Source organism: Coregonus lavaretus (assembly GCF_964263955.1).
Source record: "Coregonus lavaretus genome assembly, chromosome: 17".
NCBI lineage: Eukaryota > Metazoa > Chordata > Actinopteri > Salmoniformes > Salmonidae > Coregonus > Coregonus lavaretus.
The window spans coordinates 22641597-22659948 of record NC_140004.1 but is presented as its reverse complement, the minus strand read 5'-3'; the positions used below and the strand labels follow the sequence as shown (position 1 = coordinate 22659948).

The following is an 18352-nucleotide window of genomic DNA, read 5'->3' as shown; positions in this document are numbered from 1 at the left end:
TCTCTCGCTCATGTTTTCATTCTCACTCACTCACTTCATCCTCCTTCCATGCCCTGGAATTGAGATATGGCCTGGGCTAGAGCATTTGGGAAAATAACTGTATTCTCTGTAGTTGATTTGCTTAATTTTAAGTGACAAAATAGTAGCAAGACGAGAGTGGCATGTGGATCAAATGTTAAGGCCCAATGCAGCCGTTTTTATCTCGATCACATAATTTCTGGGTAATGAAGTACATGAAGCAATAATTTTGCTAGGAGTGGTCTGAGTGGGGAGGGGAAAACTGAAAACTAGCTGTTATTGGCAGAGGTTATTATTGATCTATTAACTAATTTACCAACTGGTGATGTCACCAGGCAGGCCAAAACCATCCCACCAAAATTTCAGGCTGACTTTTTAAACCGCTCTTACACTAAAAGGGCATTATCATCATTTTCACAGTATTATTCCAACCTCACAGTGTGGAAAAGTAAATAAAACACAGGGAAATCATGTTTTTCACTGCACTGGGCCTTTAACTTCAAGTTCAAAGTTTGGCTTTGAAGTGTAATTTGTCCTGTGCACACCTCAGGTTTTGTGCAACAGGCAGACAGCGGCGGTCTCTGGTGACCCGGGGCTCGTTAAGAGCTTCTGCTTACAGTTCAGAGCAGGTCTATTCCGGGAGGGCCTCCGCCCCTGCCAGCCAGTCAACCAGCCAGTCACAGTGGAACCAAGAATAATTGCCTGTTGATTTTATATTCCCTTCACTCTCAACATTCTCAATACCATTCACCTTCTCCAAGACACCGCCATTGTGCCCGGCTGGCGGTGCCCCTCTGCCAGTGACTGGCATCCCCTGGGGCATCCACAGGGGGCATCGCTGCCATTCCAGGTGCCATGGCTGCTTCTATAAAAGGTCAGGAGCGCAGAGGAGAATAGAGCAGTGTTTTTGATGCCCAAACTCCACTGCTTCTCCAGACCAAGCTGCCGAGCCCATCTAAGGTCAACTCAATCAAGTTTGTTGCTTTTGTTTAGCTTTTTTTCTTCATTCCTTCATTCCCTTCAGGCCTCATAGATCACAGCTGTGATTAAAGCACTCAATCACTGGGCTGGCTAAAACTTTGCTCTGAAAACATGGCTTCAGTTGGTTACTGATGCTGACAGAAGACTTCATCGAATCTCAGAGAGAATAAAGATATTCTGGAAGATACAACCATCCTAGATTACTTCTTCATTAGCAAGATTTATAAAAAGTACAACTACAGATTGGCCTAAGATGACATGTAGCCATTGGAAATATTTCCATAGGAAATGTTCCTCACAAGACTGACATTTTGACTACTGTAGCTAATAGCAGGAGGAGAAGGGTTTCTGCACTTATTCAAAGATGATATGAAGGGAGTGACAACTAACAATATCTTTCCCCTGTTTCTGGGGGAATTCTACCCTGAAAGAAATTACAGTGAGCAATGCCACAGTGAGCAAAGCTTCCTGGCATAGAGCAGTGTGCAGCGATCTGCCCAAGCCCTGGAATAGGAAAAGCTGGACCGTTTGAGAGCAGAGCCATTGTTCAAAGAGCTGCTGAATTGGAAGCGGGTGCTCTTGGTTATGGAGACAGAGAGTCCCTGGCTCCACCAGTGCCCATGCCTCAGTCAGCCCCAGGCCTGTTCTGGGGCTGGGTGGTGGGGTGTATTGGAGTGGGGTGGGGTTGAGACGCAGCTTTTCCTGGGATGGGCTTCTGTGGGCATTGATGCCAGCTGATGACGAGGCTGGACAGGGAGTCGCATCATAAAACTACAGATGATAATGCTGCTTAGGAAAGTCTGTAAGCCCTCTGATTCATACCTGCTGTTCATTCCAACTGTGTACAGTAGTCATTGAACCAGAATAACATCAGCAGTGTGTTTTTTAATGACTTCAATGTGTTTAAGTATCACCACTTTATTCTACATTCAGCTGCCTTTCTAAACTGAGATTGTTTTTATGGTTGATCTTTTTTTGTAGCTTACGCTTTCCAACCTTAATTTCACTCTTTATTTAGCTGAATACCCCATAGAAAATAAGTATTTTGTTGCGTGTGTGTCTGAAAGCAGTTTAGAATAGAATCTCAGGTGGTCATAGTTAGATGCAGTGCATAGCTCTATAATAAAGACAATTCATTTGTTGGGATTCCTGACAGTAAAAGTGTCTGGGCTGAGTTATGAGTTGCTCAGAAGTGGACCAGGTGTGCTCTGTGTTCTGGGTGCCCCATGTCCCTGGGGTCAAATTCACTACGAACACACAAAGACACCACACAGGAAACTCATAATATCCTTAAACTTGCACACGTGTGCATACCAAACGCATGCACAAACTCATGCACACACACACACACACACACACTCTCTGAGTGTACAAATCACATTTTATTTGTCACATGCGCCGAATACAACAGGTATTCTTACCTTACAGTGAAATGCTTACTTACAAGCCCTTAACCAACAATAAAAAATAGATAAGTAAAAAATAAAAAACTAATAATTAAAGAGCAGCAGTAAAATAACAGTAGCGAAGCTATATACAGGGGGTACCGGTACAGTTAATGTGCGGGGGCACAGGTTAGTCCAGGTAATATGTACATGTAGAGTTAAAGTGACTATGCATAGATAATAAACAGAGAGTAGCAGCAGCGTAAAAGAGGGGGTGGGGGGGACAATGCAAATAGTCCGGGTAGCCATTTGATTAGCTGTTCAGGAGTCTTATGGCTTGGGGGTAAAAGCTGTTAAGAAGCCTTTTGGACCTAGACTTGGCACTCTGGTACTGCTTGCTGTGCGGTAGCAGAGAGAACAGTATGACTAGGGTGGCTGAAGTCTTTGACCATTTTTAGGGCCTTCCTCTGACACCGCCTGGTATAGAGGTCCTGGATGGCAGGAAGCTTGGCCCCAGTGATGTACTGTGCCGTACGCACTACCCTCTGTGGTGCCTTGCGGTCAGAGGCTGAGCAGTTGCCATACCAGGTAGTGATTCAACCAGTCAGGATGCTCTCGATGGTGCAGCTGTAGAATCTGAGGACCCATGCCAAATCTTTTCAGTCTTCTGGGGGGGAATAGGCTTTGTCGTGCCCTCTTCACCACTGTCTTGGTGTGTTTGGACCATGATAGTTTGTTGGTGATGTGGACACCAAGGAACTTGAAGCTCTCAACCTGCCTACTACAGCCCCGTCGATGAGAATGAGGGCGTGCTTGGTCCTCCTTTTCCTTTAGTCCACAATCATCTCCTTTGTCTTGATCACGTTGAGGGAGAGGTTGTTATCCTGGCACCCCACAGCCAGGTCTCTGACCTCCTCCCTATAGGCTGTCTCATCATTGTCGGTGATCAGGCCTACCACTGTTGTGTCGTCGGCAAACTTAATGATGGTGTTGGAGTCGTGCCTGGCCATGCAGTCATGGGTGAACAGGGAGTACAGGAGGGGACTGAGCACGCACCTCTGAGGGGCCCCCGTGTTGAGGATCAGCGTGGCGGATGTGTTGTTACCTACCCTTACCACCTGGGGGCGGCCCGTCAGGAAGTCCAGGATCCAGTTGTAGAGGGAGGTGTTTAGTCCCAGGGTCCTTAGCTTAGTGATGAGCTTTGAGGGCACTATGGTGTTGAACGCTGAGCTGTAGTCAATGAATAGCATTCTCACGTAGGTGTTCCTTTTGTCCAGGTGGGAAAGGGCAGTGTGGAGAGCAATAGAGATTACATAATCTGTGGATCTGTTGGGGCGGTATTCAAGTTGGAGTGGGTCTAGGGTTTCTGGGATAATGGTGTTGATGTGAGCCATGACCAGCCTTTCAAAGCACTTCATGGCTACAGACGTGAGTGCTACGGGTCTGTAGTCATGTATACAGGTTACCTTGGTGTTCTTGGGCACAGGGACTATGGTGGTCTGCTTGAAACATGTTGGTATTACACTCAGTCAGGGACAGGTTGAAAATGTCAGTGAAGACACTTGCCAGTTGGTCAGCGCATGCTCGGAGTACACGTCTTGGTAATCCGTCTGGCCCTGTGAATGTTGACCTGTTTAAAGGTCTTACTCACATCGGCTATGGAGAGCGTGATCACACAGTCGTCCGGAACAGCTGATGCTCTCATGCATGCTTCAGTGTTGCTTGCCTCGAAGCAAGCATAGAAGTAATTTAGCTCGTCTGGTAGGCTTGCGTCACTGGGCAGCTCGCAGCTGTGCTTCCCTTTGTAGTCTGTAATAGTTAGCAGGCCCTGCCACATCTAACGAGTGTTGGAGCCGGTGTAGTACGATTCAATCTTAGTACTGTATTAACGCTTTGCCTTTTTGATGGTTCGTCGGAGGACATAGCGGGATTTCTTATAAGCGTCCGGGTTAGAGTCCCGCTCCTTGAAAGCGGCAGCTCTACCCTTTAGCTCAGTGCTGATGTTGCCTGTAAGCAATGGCTTGAGTTGCACCCCCTTTTGCCCTCAGAACAGCCTCAATTCATCAGGGCATGGACTCTACAAGGTGTCAAGCGTTCTACAGGGATGCTGGCCCATGTTGACTCCAATGCTTCCCACAGGTGTGTCAAATTTGCTGGATGTCCTTTGGGTGGTGGACCATTCTTGATACATACGGGAAACTGTTGAGCGTGAAAAACCCAGCAGCGTTGCAGTTCTTGACACACTCAAACCGGTGCGCCTGGCACCTAATACCATACCCCGTTCATAGGCACTTCAATATTTTGTTTTTCCCATTCACTCTCTGAATGGCACACACACACAATCCATGTATCAATTGTCTCAAGGCTTAAAAATCCTTCTTTAACCTGTCTCCTCCCCTTCATCTACACTGATTTGAAGTGGATATAACAAGTGACATCAATAAGGGATCATAGCTTTCACCTGGTCAGTCTGTCATGGAAAAAGCAGGTGTTCCTAATGTTTTTTATTTTTTTACACTCAGTGTATAAATCCAATCAGTCCCATGGTTTCAGGATCTCTAGGGCTCTACTGCTTGGCTGTCACCAATGATGTTGCTCTAGCTCCCTCTTGGGGTCAAATAGAAGCAATAGCTTTCTGCCAAGCTGGTCCCCGTAATAGCAGTGAGCAGTTAGGTAATTGGAGTAGGAAGCATTGTCAGTAAACCCTTGTACTCCCAGGTAAATAAAGTTGATGAAGTTTGGCATTTGCTTTTTCCCATCAGGATATAATTGTTCATAACTGCCATGCATAATTGTGTGAACTGTCGGACATCTGGGGTCCATGATGGAAGTACATGTTGTCTCTCCCCTTCTCTTCAAACGAGAGAGCAAGAGAGCCAAAGCCAAACATCTGTTACCATGCAAACAGCATCTCTGTCATCAGGCCTGGGGGCTGAGTCCCAGCTGAGATATAAATAGCAATCAACAGCTAACAAAGTTGACACGGGCAGCCTGCACATGGCGTTAGGGCTGGGTGATAAATGTGAGATTGATTAGGAGGGACGAATTAGTAAGAGGACAGGAATGCTGGGCGTGTCTCATGATCACTCCATAGAAACCTGCAGTATGGGAGGGGCAGGAGCAAAACCATGACAAATCAGAGCATTTATTAGCATCAGTCATGATGGCTCGATCAACCCTCTGCCATGGGCACCAGAATTAGAGTGGAGGGAAAAAACACGGTTCTATTCTTGGGAGATGTTTAAGTTTGTACCGTCTTAACTCTACATATTTAGGAAGTGAAGGCTTATTGGTGTGTGTTTATTCTCAACATCTGGGATGTATTCAGTAGAGGGAATTTTACAGATACTTTAGAACAAAATGAATAGCGCTAACAAAAATCCCAGTTCTACAACAAAAGCTTCAAGTTCCTCGGCGTGCACATCATTGACGATCGCAACAGCACCTCTTCAACGTCAGGAGGCTGAAGAAATGTGTCTTGGCCCCTAAGACCCTCATGAACTTCTACAGATGCACCATTGAGAGCATCCTGTTGGGCTGTAGCACCACCTGGTTCGGCAATTGCACTGTCCGCAAACGCAGGGCTCTCCAGAGGGTGGTGCGGTCAGCCCAACGCATCAAGGACCTCATCCACCCGAGCCATGGCCTGTTCACCCCGCTGCCATCTAGAAGCAGGAGACGGTACAGGTGCATCAAAGCTGGGACCTAGAGACCGATAGAAACTGTTTATCTCCAGGCCATCAGACTGTTAAACATTCACCACTAGCCGACTACCACCTGGTACTCTACACTGCACCTTAGAGACTGCTGCCCTATCTACATAGTCATTAAACACTGGTCACTTTAATTATATTTACATACTGTTTTACCCACTTTATATGTACAATATATACTGTATTCTAGTCATGGCATATCCATCCTATATAACTACTGCTCTACACACTTTTTCTGTACACACCATTATTTTCTGTACACACCATTATATATACTCGCATCGAGGCAAGCAACACTGAAGCATGCATGAGAGCATCAGCTGTTCCGGACGACTGTGTGATCACGCTCTCCGTAGCTGATGTGAGCGAGACCTTTAAACAGGTCAACATTCACAAGGACACGGGGCCAGTCGGATTACCAGTGTACTCAGAGCATGCACGGACCAACTGCCAAGTGTCTTCACTGACATTTTCAACCTGTCCCTGACCGAGTCAGTCTGTAATTCCTACATGTTTCAAGCAGACCACAATAGTCCTTGTGCCCAAGAATGCAAAGGTAACCTTCCTAAATGACTACAGCCCCGTAGCACTCACATCGGTAGCCATGAAGTGCTTTGAAAAGCTGGTCATGGCTCACATCAACACCATCATCCCGGAAACCCTAGACCCACTCCAATTCGCATACCGCCCCAACAGATCCACAGATGAAGCAATCTCTATTGCACTCCATACTGCCCTTTGCCACCTATGTGAGAATACTGTTCATTGACTACAGCTCAGCGTTCAACACCATAGTACCCCCCCCCCACACCATAACACCTCCTCCTCCATGCTTTACAGTGGGATATAGACATGCGGAGATCATCTGTTCACCCACACCGTGTCTCACAAAGACACCAAAAATCTCATATGTGGACTCATCAGACAAAGGACACATTTCCACCGTTCTAATGTCCATTGCTCGTGTTTTTTGGCCCAAGCAAGTCTCTTCTTATTGGTGTCCTTTAGTAGTGGTTTCTTTGCAGCAATTCTACCGTGAAGGCCTGATTCACGCAGTCTCCTCTGAACAGTTGATGTTGAGATGTGTCTGTTACTTAAACTCTATAATGCATTAATTTGGGCTGCAATTTCTGAGGCTGGTAACTCTAATGAACTTATCTGCAGCTGAGGTAACTCTGGGTCTTCCATTTCTGTGGTGGTCCTCATGAGAGACAGTTTCATCATAGCGCTTGATGGTTTTTGCGACAAAGTTCTTGAAATGTTCCGTATTGACTGACCTTCATGTCTTAAAGTAATGATGGACTGTCGTTTCTCTTTGCTTATTTGAGCTGTTCTTGCCATAATATGGACTTGGTCTTTTACCAAATAGGGCTATCTTCTGTATACCCCCACTACATTTTCACAACACAACTGATTGGCTCAAATGCATTAAGACGGAAAGAAATTCCACAAATTAACTTTTAAGAAGGCACACCGGTTAATTTAAATGCATTCCAGTTGACTACCTCATGAAGCTGGTTGAGAGTGTGCAAAGCAGTCATCAAGGCAAAGGGTGGCTATTTTGAAGAATCTCAAATATAAAATATATTTTGATTTGTTTAACACTTTTTTTGGTTACTACATGATTCCATATGTGTTATTTCATAGTTTTGATGTCTTCACTATTATTCTACAATGTAGAAAATAGTAAAAATAAAGAAAAACCGTTGAATGAGTAGGTGTTCTAAAACCTTTGACTGGTAGTGGAAGTGAATTTGTCCCAATACTTTTGCTCCTCTAAAATGGGGGGACTACTGTATGTAATTGTATGGTTCACTCTGTGGATGAAAATACCCTCAAATTAAAGCTGACAGTCTGCACTTTAACATCATAGTCATTGTTTGATTTCAAATCTAAACTTGAAGTGTAGAGCAAAAATAATAAAAAATGCTTCAATGTCCCAATAATTACAGAGTGCACTGTATATTTATATTCCGGACTCTGACATTGCTCATTCTGATATTTCTTAAATTCTTTCTTTTTACTTTTTGGATTATGTGCGTTTTGTTTTGTTTTGCTTGGTATCATTGTAACACTGGCGCTAGAAAGACAAGCATTTCGCTGCACCTGCGATAACATCTGCAAATCTGTGGACGCAACCAATAAACGTTGTTTTGATTTGACTGATAATCAAATCTGTTCCACACAATACATTTCTCTTCCACACAATGCATTTCTATCTGAATGTTCTGTAATGTTGCCCTCGTGAACAGGTAGTTTCTGTCACCTGTTTACATAGAGGCCTCCGTCTCTGACCTTGACTGGCCCTATTCATGTGGACGTGTCCAGCTCTTTGTCTGTCTATGCACTCAAAGAAAGTCTTTCCCACCCAGGCTCATCTCTTTCTTGAGTTATGCTGGTGCTTTCTCAGCTTTGAACATTCTCTTCAATGCCAATCCACCCTTGATGAAGCAATTATTTGGAAATAACATTAATACAATTCCTGGCAGTCAAATGAACATAGCTGACTGCTTCATGGCGATATTGCATCACACTTTTCTTTCTCATGGTCTCATCAGATTGCTCAACTCTATAAACTCGTTGCACTCTATAAAGTATATGCCTGGGTTTCATAATCTACAGGTGGTTTGGCTGAGCAGAAGATGCTCCATGCACATCAAACCAGTCTGACTTCCTGTTAATCTCTCTGTCTCCCTAGGAGTTCTCCTCTTCAGACTTCAGGAGAAACTCTGTATCCAGTCGAACTCCCACCCCTCCAGGATGCTACTCACCCCACAGCCCTGTCGACTGCGAGCTGTCTGTCTCCCCCAGACGCAGGTAAGAACACTCTCACCCATCAGCTCCTCTACAGGTCTACCATGGTGTACACTACACATTTAACAACTCTGTCAGAGTAGAAATAATTACGGCTAAGGGTAAATCAAACTCCTATAGCAATTCAGTGTAAAAACGTAAAAGACAGCACGTAGCTAACCGCAAAAGATGTGGCTGATATTTACAGCAAATGTTCTTTGGCACTAGAAGTCAGACTCTTTCAATGTGCGTTGGAGGATTCAACTGTGAAATAACCTTGAATTTATCGAATTCACATTTTGATTGTACCTTACTCTGAGAGTCATTGCTCCTGCAGTGCTATGTACTCAATAGTGAAAAAGACCAGAAAGAGGAAAGTAGAGATTCTTCAAACCAGTTCAACTTTTCCTAACAGCCTCTCAGGTCGTCTGTTTTAGCCATACTCAGTGTTCCTCCCTCCTGGAGAGGTTGGAGTGTGTCTGTGTGCAGTTCTTTAGGAACCTTTCTATTCTGCTGAGTTTACTTTGTTTTTTTTCCTCTGGCTACTCTGGCTGGCCCTGTAATCAGACCCAGCTCTTACTCTTATCTCCCAAAATGTCTTATTTCACTTCTTCCCCTAATTGGCCCCCCACTCTATAGTCCCCAGCCTACACACCAAGCCTCTCCCCCCTCCCACTCAGCGAATCGCAGGCTTAGAGACACCCCCTGAGACTACCCTTTTCTCTCCAGTCCAATGAGTCGCAGTCAAAATGCATACCTTTTAGTCCGAAACTCGCTCTTCTCCTGTGTCTGGTCTGGTGTAGATAGAGGTGTGTGCCTCTGTGTGTGCTGGGTTACCACAGCTGAGGATAGGCGTGCAGCCAGGAACAACTGTTTATCCGAAAGCAAAGATTAGCTAGTTGTAAAGGAATTCTCCTCTCTTTGTTCCCTCTTTGTTTCTGAGGTGAGTTGTATTTTATTGTATTTGGTAATGAGTTTAGGGGACACTGGCTTGAATTAGTATGTGTTTTTAAATGATAGGAAGCAATGTAAACAACACCAACACTCTTATTGTTCTCACATTGGAGAATGCTATTGGAGCTGAGAGCAGTGATGGCATCTATGTTTTGACTGAGGCTTGTTTACAGACCTGTATTTTCCCTAGATGATTATCAGGGTTTCTCTGTGCCAAGTGTTGCTGTGGAAACATGAAAAGGCGGCTTTTTCCATGAACCCATTTCTAGAGCGGTTTCTTAATATTCAGACTGTTGTGAAAACTTGCAGTACTTACATGAAAGCCAACTGACAATATTATTTTCAAGAGTATGCATACATACATTATGATATAGTTTAGGCATGTTTCCACTTTCCTCAAGTTATGGCTGTTTTTGTAACGGATCTCCCTCAAAGAAATGTTGGGGCCATTCGCTGTTCTGACGTGATGCTTGCTTTGTTCTCATGCTTCTGTGCTCTTAGTACATTTTGATCCAGGATTTCCATTGGTTTGAAGTTGTAATGTCAATAATAATGGGAAAAGGGAAATGGATTGAGCAGGGTGGAGTGGAGCATGAAGAGGACTTGGAGGGTGTGTTTTGGGAGTCTGTTTTCAATTTGAACCATGTTCTGTGATGTAAAGGGTCTGAGCATTGGGTTCACTTGGAGATTTATTGTCTCGTTGTTTTGCCTTCTCCTGTTTCAGCCATGTTACATCACTGGGAACTAAGTTCCAAATGCTGATGAAAGGCAGGCACAAACTCCAGTCCACAAACACACACACACATACACTAAATGCTATGAAATCATCTAAAAATGTCGATAGTGCCCCAAACAGGCTTATTCATGTGAATGATTATTATTTTCCATGGTATTTTCATAGATTTGACCAGGACAGGAGAAAGTTATACAGTCAATATTTTGGCAGATACACTGTAACCTGGCATATGATAACAGAGAGCTAGATCCAGCTGATGTGAGTTGGCTGACATCTACTGACAGCTTAGCAGGGATGTTCAGCTCAATTGGCTGCAGGTGAATGGCAACACACCGCACCTGGGGACTGAAGGTCTGTCTGACCGGTTTTCACTTTTCACACAACCTGACTGACTGAAAGGCTCCCTCCAGGCAAACAATGTTGACTAGAGCATTGTGTGGGTGTGTGTCCGTGTGTACATTTGACTGTCATCTTTCAGTCCATGTTTTTTATTCTCCAGTTCTTGACAGGCGAGGAAAAGATTACAATGGCAACCACACACAGTTACTATGGAATGAACAATAAAGTGAACCACTTTTCCATTCCACCACCCCAGTGGCTAAGAATGTGCATAAACCTGTAAGTGCAGTGCTACTGTGCTGCTGCTAATCCGCTAATTAGCTAGGCATCAGAGAAACTACCCTGAGGTGTCAACTCTCTGTAGACTATTTCCCACCACCAGCACTCCAAAGCTAAAAGGTGTCCCATTGGCTCTTGTGGGTCATACATGTAGTGATTGTGTGAGAGAGAGGGATAGTGGTACATTATAGAAATATCACATCTGTGATTTTTCCATCCAGAAATGCCTGGAGTCAAACAGCAGGATTCCCCACTTTATTTGGCCAATCATGTCTGCTGTGGTGGTGGGTATCTGGAAAGGTTTAGCCACAGTGCTACTTTACTAGAAATAAGATTGGCTTTATAAAGGCAGCCATACGCTGGAATGCCCTCACCTCAATACCCAAACACTACACCAGTAATGTATGCTAGTTAGTTGATAACATTTGATCTTCTACACAGACGTTTTCATTATGTCTTCTTTACCTTTGACAACAGGTCATTGTCACACTAGAGCAGTTCGTGCTGTAAATGGATATGAAGGTGATCCAGCTCTGTTGTGAGTGTATAAACTGAGATTAGAGGCTGGCTTTGGCGACTTGCCTGCGGTATGCAATGTAGACTTTGGGCTTGAAGGTCAGTCACAAAGTTGACTGCTGCCACTGTCTTAATTTCCTCGGGGGTTGTTCCACTTCAAAAAGCACAAGAAAGAGGATTTCGACACCCACCAGCTCAGATTGTTCTGAAATATTTTCTTTTAAAAACAGATAAGATTAGCATTCCTGCAACATTATTTTGTTGAAATATGGTTTGATCTCTGAGAAGTTAAGCTAATTGAGTGCATCCAAATTGGCCATTTTAATACACTGCTCAATAAAATAAAGGGAACACTAAAATAACACATCCTAGATCTGAATGAATGAAATAATCTTATTAAATACTTTTTTCTTTACATAGTTGAATGTGCTGACAACAAAATCACACAAAAATTATCAATGGAAATCAAATGTATCAACCCATGGAGGTCTGGATTTGGAGTCAACCTCAAAATTAAAGTGGAAAACCACACTACAGGCTGATCCAACTTTGATGTAATGTCCTTAAAACAAGTCAAAATGAGGCTCAGTAGTGTGTGTGGCCTCCACGTGCCTGTATGACCTCCCTACAACGCCTGGGCATGCTCCTGATGAGGTGGCGGATGGTCTCCTGAGGGATCTCCTCCCAGACCTGGACTAAAGCATCCGCCAACTCCTGGACAGTCTGTGGTGCAACGTGGCGTTGGTGGATGGAGCGAGACATGATGTCCCAGATGTGCTCAATTGGATTCAGGTCTGGGGAACGGGCGGGCCAGTTCATAGCATCAATGCCTTCCTCTTGCAGGAACTGCTGACACACTCCAGACACATGAGGTCTAGCATTGTCTTGCATTAGGAGGAACCCAGGGCCAACCGCACCAGCATATGGTCTCACAAGGGGTCTGAGGATCTCATCTCGGTACCTAATGGCAGTCAGGCTACCTCTGGCGAGCACATGGAGGGCTGTGCGGCCCCCCAAAGAAATGACACCCCACACCATGACTGACCCACCGCCAAACCGGTCATGCTGGAGGATGTTGCAGGCAACAGAACGTTCTCCACGGCGTCTCCAGACTCTGGCACGTCTGTCACGTGCTCAGTGTGAACCTGCTTTCATCTGTGAAGAGCACAGGGCGCCAGTGGCGAATTTGCCAATCTTGGTGTTCTCTGGCAAATGCCAAACGTCCTGCATGGTGTTGGGCTGTAAGCACAACCCCCACCTGTGGACATCGGGCCCTCATACCACCCTCATGGAGTCTGTTTCTGACCGTTTGAGCAGACATGTGCACATTTGTGGCCTGCTGGAGGTCATTTTGCAGGGCTCTGGCAGTGCTCCTCCTGCTCCTCCTTGCACAAAGGCGGAGGTAGCGGTCCTGCTGCTGGGTTGTTGCCCTCCTACGGCCTCCTCCACGTCTCCTGATGTACTGGCCTGTCTCCTGGTAGCGCCTCCATGCTCTGGACACTACGCTGACAGACACAGCAAACCTTCTTGCCACAGCTCGCATTGATGTGCCATCCTGGATGAGCTGCACTACCTGAGCCACTTGTGTGGGTTGTAGACTCCGTCTCATGCTACCACTATAGTGAAAGCACCGCCAGCATTCAAAAGTGACCAAAACATCAGCCAGGAAGCATAGGAACTGAGAAGTGGTCTGTGGTCACCACCTGCAAAACCAGTCCTTTATTGGGGGTGTCTTGCTAATTGCCTATAATTTCCACCTGTTGTCTATTCCACCTGGCTATAAGGTGAATGCACCAATTTGTAAGTCGCTCTGGATAAGAGCGTCTGCTAAATGACGTAAATGTAAATGTATTCCATTTGCACAACAGCATGTGAAATGTATTGTCAATCAGTGTTGCTTCCTAAGTGGACAGTTTGATTTCACAGAAGTGTGATTGACTTGGAGTTACATTGTGTTGTTTAAGTGTTCCCTTTATTTTTTTGAGCAGTGTATATAAGATTCACATCATATTCAGTAAATATAGACCTAACATCCGATTTGGACCAAACCTTTTTCTAACAATGAGTTAGACATGAGGAGTCCAAGGGAATGGCCAAAAGCCAACCACGGGACCCTCTACGCCAATCCCACCCCAACAACAAGTATATAGTATCAGTTCTGTGTCTGACAAGTAGTATGGAGCTGCAGCACGGAGTATTGTTTCTTAATCCTATGTATGTAATGTATTCCCATTGAATTTGGCTATGTCCCCCCCCCCCCCCCCCTGTTTAGAGAAATTAGTCATTTGAAGTTGTTAGGTTTGTGTCCCATCCTACATCCTGATATTACCAGATGCTAACATGGTGGGTGTCATGGCTTGCTGAAATGACATGGAACGACCCTCTGGATTATCTCAAACCAATCACACATAAATCCTCCACAATGTACCTTCAACATATATGGACGTTATTACACCATCGACCGTACACGGAATGTACAAATGTAGCTACATACACTACCAGTCAAAGGTTTGGACACACCTACTCATTCAAGTGTTTTTCTTTATATTTACTATTTTCTACATTGTAGAATAATAGTGAAGACATCAAAACTATGAAATAACACATATGGAATCATGTAGTAACCAAGAAAGTGTTAAACAAATCAAAATATATTTGAGATTCTTCAAAGTAGCCACCCTTTGCCTTCATGACAGCTTTGCACACTTTTGGCATTCCCTCAACCAGCTTCACCTGGAATACTTTTCCAACAGTCTTGAAGGAGTTCCACCATTTGCTGAGCACTTGTTGGCTGCTTTTCCTTCACTCTGCCGTCCGACTTACATTTTACATTTACATTTTAGTCATTTAGCAGACGTTCTTATCCAGAGCGACTTACAGTTAGTGAGTGCATACATTATTATATTTTTTCATACTGGCCCCCCGTGGGAATCAAACCCACAACCCTGGCGTTGCAAACGCCATGCTCTACCAACTGAGCTACATCCCTGCCAGCCATTCCCTCCCCTACCCTGGACGACGCTGGGCCAATTGTGCGCCGCCCCATGGGTCTCCCGGTCGCGGCCGGCTACGACAGAGCCTGGATTCGAACCAGGATCTCTAGTGGCACAGCTAGCACTGCGATGCAGTGCCTTAGACCACTGCGCCACTCGGGAGATGACCATCTCAATTGGGTTGAGGTCGGGGGATTGTGGAAGCCAGGTCATCTGATGCAGCACTCCATCACTCTCCTTCTTGGTAAAATAGCCCTTACACAGCCTGGAGGTCTGTTGGGTCATTGTCCTGTTGAAAAACAAATGATAGTCCCACTAAGCCCAAACCAGATGGGATGGCGTATCGCTGCAGAATGCTTTGGTAGCCATGCTGGTTAAGTGTGCCTTGAATTCTAAAAAAATCACTGACAGTGTCACCAGCAAAGCACCCCCACACCATAACACCTCCTCCTCCATACTTTACGGTGGGAACTACACATGCGGAGGTCATACGTTCACCAACACCCTGTCTCACAAAGACAAATTTCCAGGACTAATTTCCACCGGTCTAATGTCCATTGCTCGTGTTTCTTGGCCCAAGCAGGTCTCTTCTTCTTAATGGTGTCCTTTAGTAGTGGTTTATTTGAAGCAATTCGACCATGAAGGCCTGGTTCACGCAGCCTCCTCTGAACAGTTGATGTTGAGATGTGTCTGTGACTTGAACTCTGTGAAGCATTTATTTGGGCTGCAATTTCTGAGGCTTGTAACTGTAATGAACGTATCCTCTGCAGCAGAGGTAACTCTGGGTCTTCCTTTCCTGTGGTGGTCCTCATGAGTGTCAGTTTCATCATAGCGCTTGATGGTTTTTGTGACTGCACTTGAAGAAACTTTCAAAGTTCTTGAAATGTTCCGTATTGACTGACCTTCATGTCTTAAAGTAATGATGGACTGTCGTTTCTCTTTGCTTATTTGAGCTGTTCTTGCCATAATATGGACTTGGTCTTTTACCAAATAGGGCTATCTTCTGTAAACCCCCCCTACCTTGTCACAACACAACTGATTGGCTCAAATGCATTAAACTTTTAAAAAGACACACCTGTTAATTGAAATGCATTCCAGGTGACTACCTCATGAAGCTGGTTGAGAGAATTCCAAGAGTGTGCAAAGCTGTCATCAAGACAAAGGGTAGCTATTTGAAGAATCTCAAATATAAAATATATTTTGGTTTTTTGGTTACTACATGATTCCATATGTGTTATTTCATAGTTTTGATTTCTTCACTAGTATTCTACAATGTAAAAATAATGAAAAACCATTGAATGAGTAGGTGTGTCCAAACGTTTGACTGGTAGTGTAGATAGGACTTAGATTGTACATGGAACGTACATAGATATGGATTGACTGAATAGTCTATTTATCGGAGTGGTTTCGTAATAGGTAATGGCTACATCCCCTCTCTTTCTCTCCCACAGCAGTTCCAGCTCTGACTTTGCCATGCAGAGGTTTGACCGGGATTCAGAGGTCTACAAGATGATCCAGGAGAACAAGGAGTCTCGCACGGCCCCTCGACAGTCCAACACCTTCCGCATGCTGCAGGAGGTTCTGGAGGCCGATGAGAAGGGTGAGCAGAGCCTCCCATAAACCCACTCCTCATCACTCAGTCTTTCTGTGTCATGCTACATTTCTGTTCACATCTAATAAACAGCTGTGTGGGATGGACTGGAGCCATAAGTGCTTTGCTTTCATCTCCAGCCCGTTTGAAACCTATTTGATGGGTCTACTGGATGTCAATTCTCAGAGGTGGATAGAGGTCATTCGTAGATAGTGGTCATTATGTCAAATTCAACAAAATGTGCCCCAATTTACTGAATTGTTTCATCAAACTTGTATTCTGTCTGGCTACAAAGACAGTTATTTGATATCAACAGATGCATCTGGCCATAACCTGGCCCAGAGCTGACTTAGAACATTGTTTTCAATGGAGAGCAGTGTGAGTGTTGTTGTTTTTACTTTGCTTAGAGGACTGGCAAAGAAAACAAGCGGAGCTGGTAATAAGAGTTTTATGAAGCGATAACTACCAGCGTGTGGACACTGTTCACACCGGGTCATAAACTAGTGGTGTTCAGACAAGCACTGTCTGCTATGGGAGGACAGACCTGACACAGGGCAGTAAAGAAGAAGAAATGATGTGATAACCAGGTTGACAGAGAGGCATAACTCTGCCTTGATTCCCTGCTGTGTGTGTGTGAATGGGAATCCATCTGCTATTGGCTCTGACTGACTGTGCTCTATTCTGTTGTTCTATGCAGAGGCAGCCGTGCGGTTCCCAGGGCTCTCCCCCAAACCCACCCCCCCAAAACCCACATCTCCCGGGGGCGGAGTCCCCAAGTACCACACCTGTGAGAAGTGTGGCACCAGCATTGTGTAAGAGCCCATAATGACACGTCACCTGTTGTGACATGTTCTCTCTGTCCACAGGAGTAACTTGAAGTGTCATTGCGTAACAGATTAATAAGCAGCTGCCAAATACAAGCCCTGACAATGATAACTTGCCCTAAGGTGCAGGATGTTCCTCATAAACACAGAGGAGCTGAATTAATAAACCTTCCTACAGTGTTTGTGTACATAATGTACAAAGATTAAAAGATTCTGAAATAATGTTTGTGTTTATGACTGTGCCCGTCTGTATGCAGTACACAGGTGGTGCGCATTATGGACGACCGCTTCCGCCACCCAGAGTGCTACACCTGTTCTACACCAGAGTGTGGTCTCAACCTGAAGATGCGAGGTCACTTCTGGGTGGGAGAGGAGATGTTCTGTGAGAAGCATGCCCACGAGAATTACCAGGGCCTTGGCACTGCCCCGCGTGCCACCATCTCGCCCCGCCACTGAGGCTCCGTGGCACCCAGCTTCCCCTCCCTAGGACCCTGAGGGCTGGCACCCCAACTCTACTGACTCACAGCAATAGACCATGGGCTGGGGAACGGGAGTGGGGGGGCCAACACTTCAGAGGTTGCGCCATTTCTATTGCATTTAACTATACTCTGCAGTTATAGCATTCAGTTACTTACCTTTCCTGTAATTGGATGAGGTTTGGATGGAACTTTTTATTTTCCATGGTCTTTTCCCAGGCCCTCCTGGTTTAGCCCTTTTATAGGTTTATTGTTAGCTCTAATGTACAGCTGTATCTTATTCAGACCACTGTACACCAACCTATTAGACAACAGGACTGGTTTCCTGCTGGTGTATGAATCAGATCAATGATGGAGCGCAACATTTAATCCTTTAAACCACATTGAATCTCCTGCTGACCCATTCGGAAGAATGGAAACCAACTCTTCATTTGAATTACATGGTATTTGAAAAACAGAAGACAAATTACAAAGGGTGAAATTTCATCTACGTCAAAGTTTGTACTGTAGTTGTGGTTGTGTGCATTTGTGTGTGTGATTCAACTTGAGCAAGAGTTCCGATAATTCCTTTTGAAGTGATGGTTTAATAAGTGCCTGAATTGCTGCCATTTCCCCCTGCTATTGGTATCACTATTGAAAGTTTTTAGTGGATTCAGCTCTCAGGCCAAACGCCTGTTTGGTTTCCTTTTGCAATTTAGTTGGAATTATGAAATACTTACTTACCTTCTCATTGCTTTTTGTTGAATAAGGGAAT

At 44.9% G+C, this 18352-nt stretch overlaps 1 protein-coding gene across 1 annotated transcript in view; it reads left to right on the top strand.

Annotated features, from left to right (window-relative positions):
* Window positions 1-18352, top strand: part of LOC311144549 (PDZ and LIM domain protein 2-like) — a 76437-nt gene extending 58085 nt beyond the window's left edge. The window contains exons 7-10 of the mRNA XM_084180579.1: window positions 8796-8914; window positions 16159-16307; window positions 16996-17110; window positions 17380-18352. Of these exons, the coding sequence (XP_084036705.1) occupies window positions 8796-8914; window positions 16159-16307; window positions 16996-17110; window positions 17380-17578 (582 nt within the window). The 3' untranslated portion in view covers window positions 17579-18352. The remainder of the gene's footprint in view (window positions 1-8795; window positions 8915-16158; window positions 16308-16995; window positions 17111-17379) is intronic.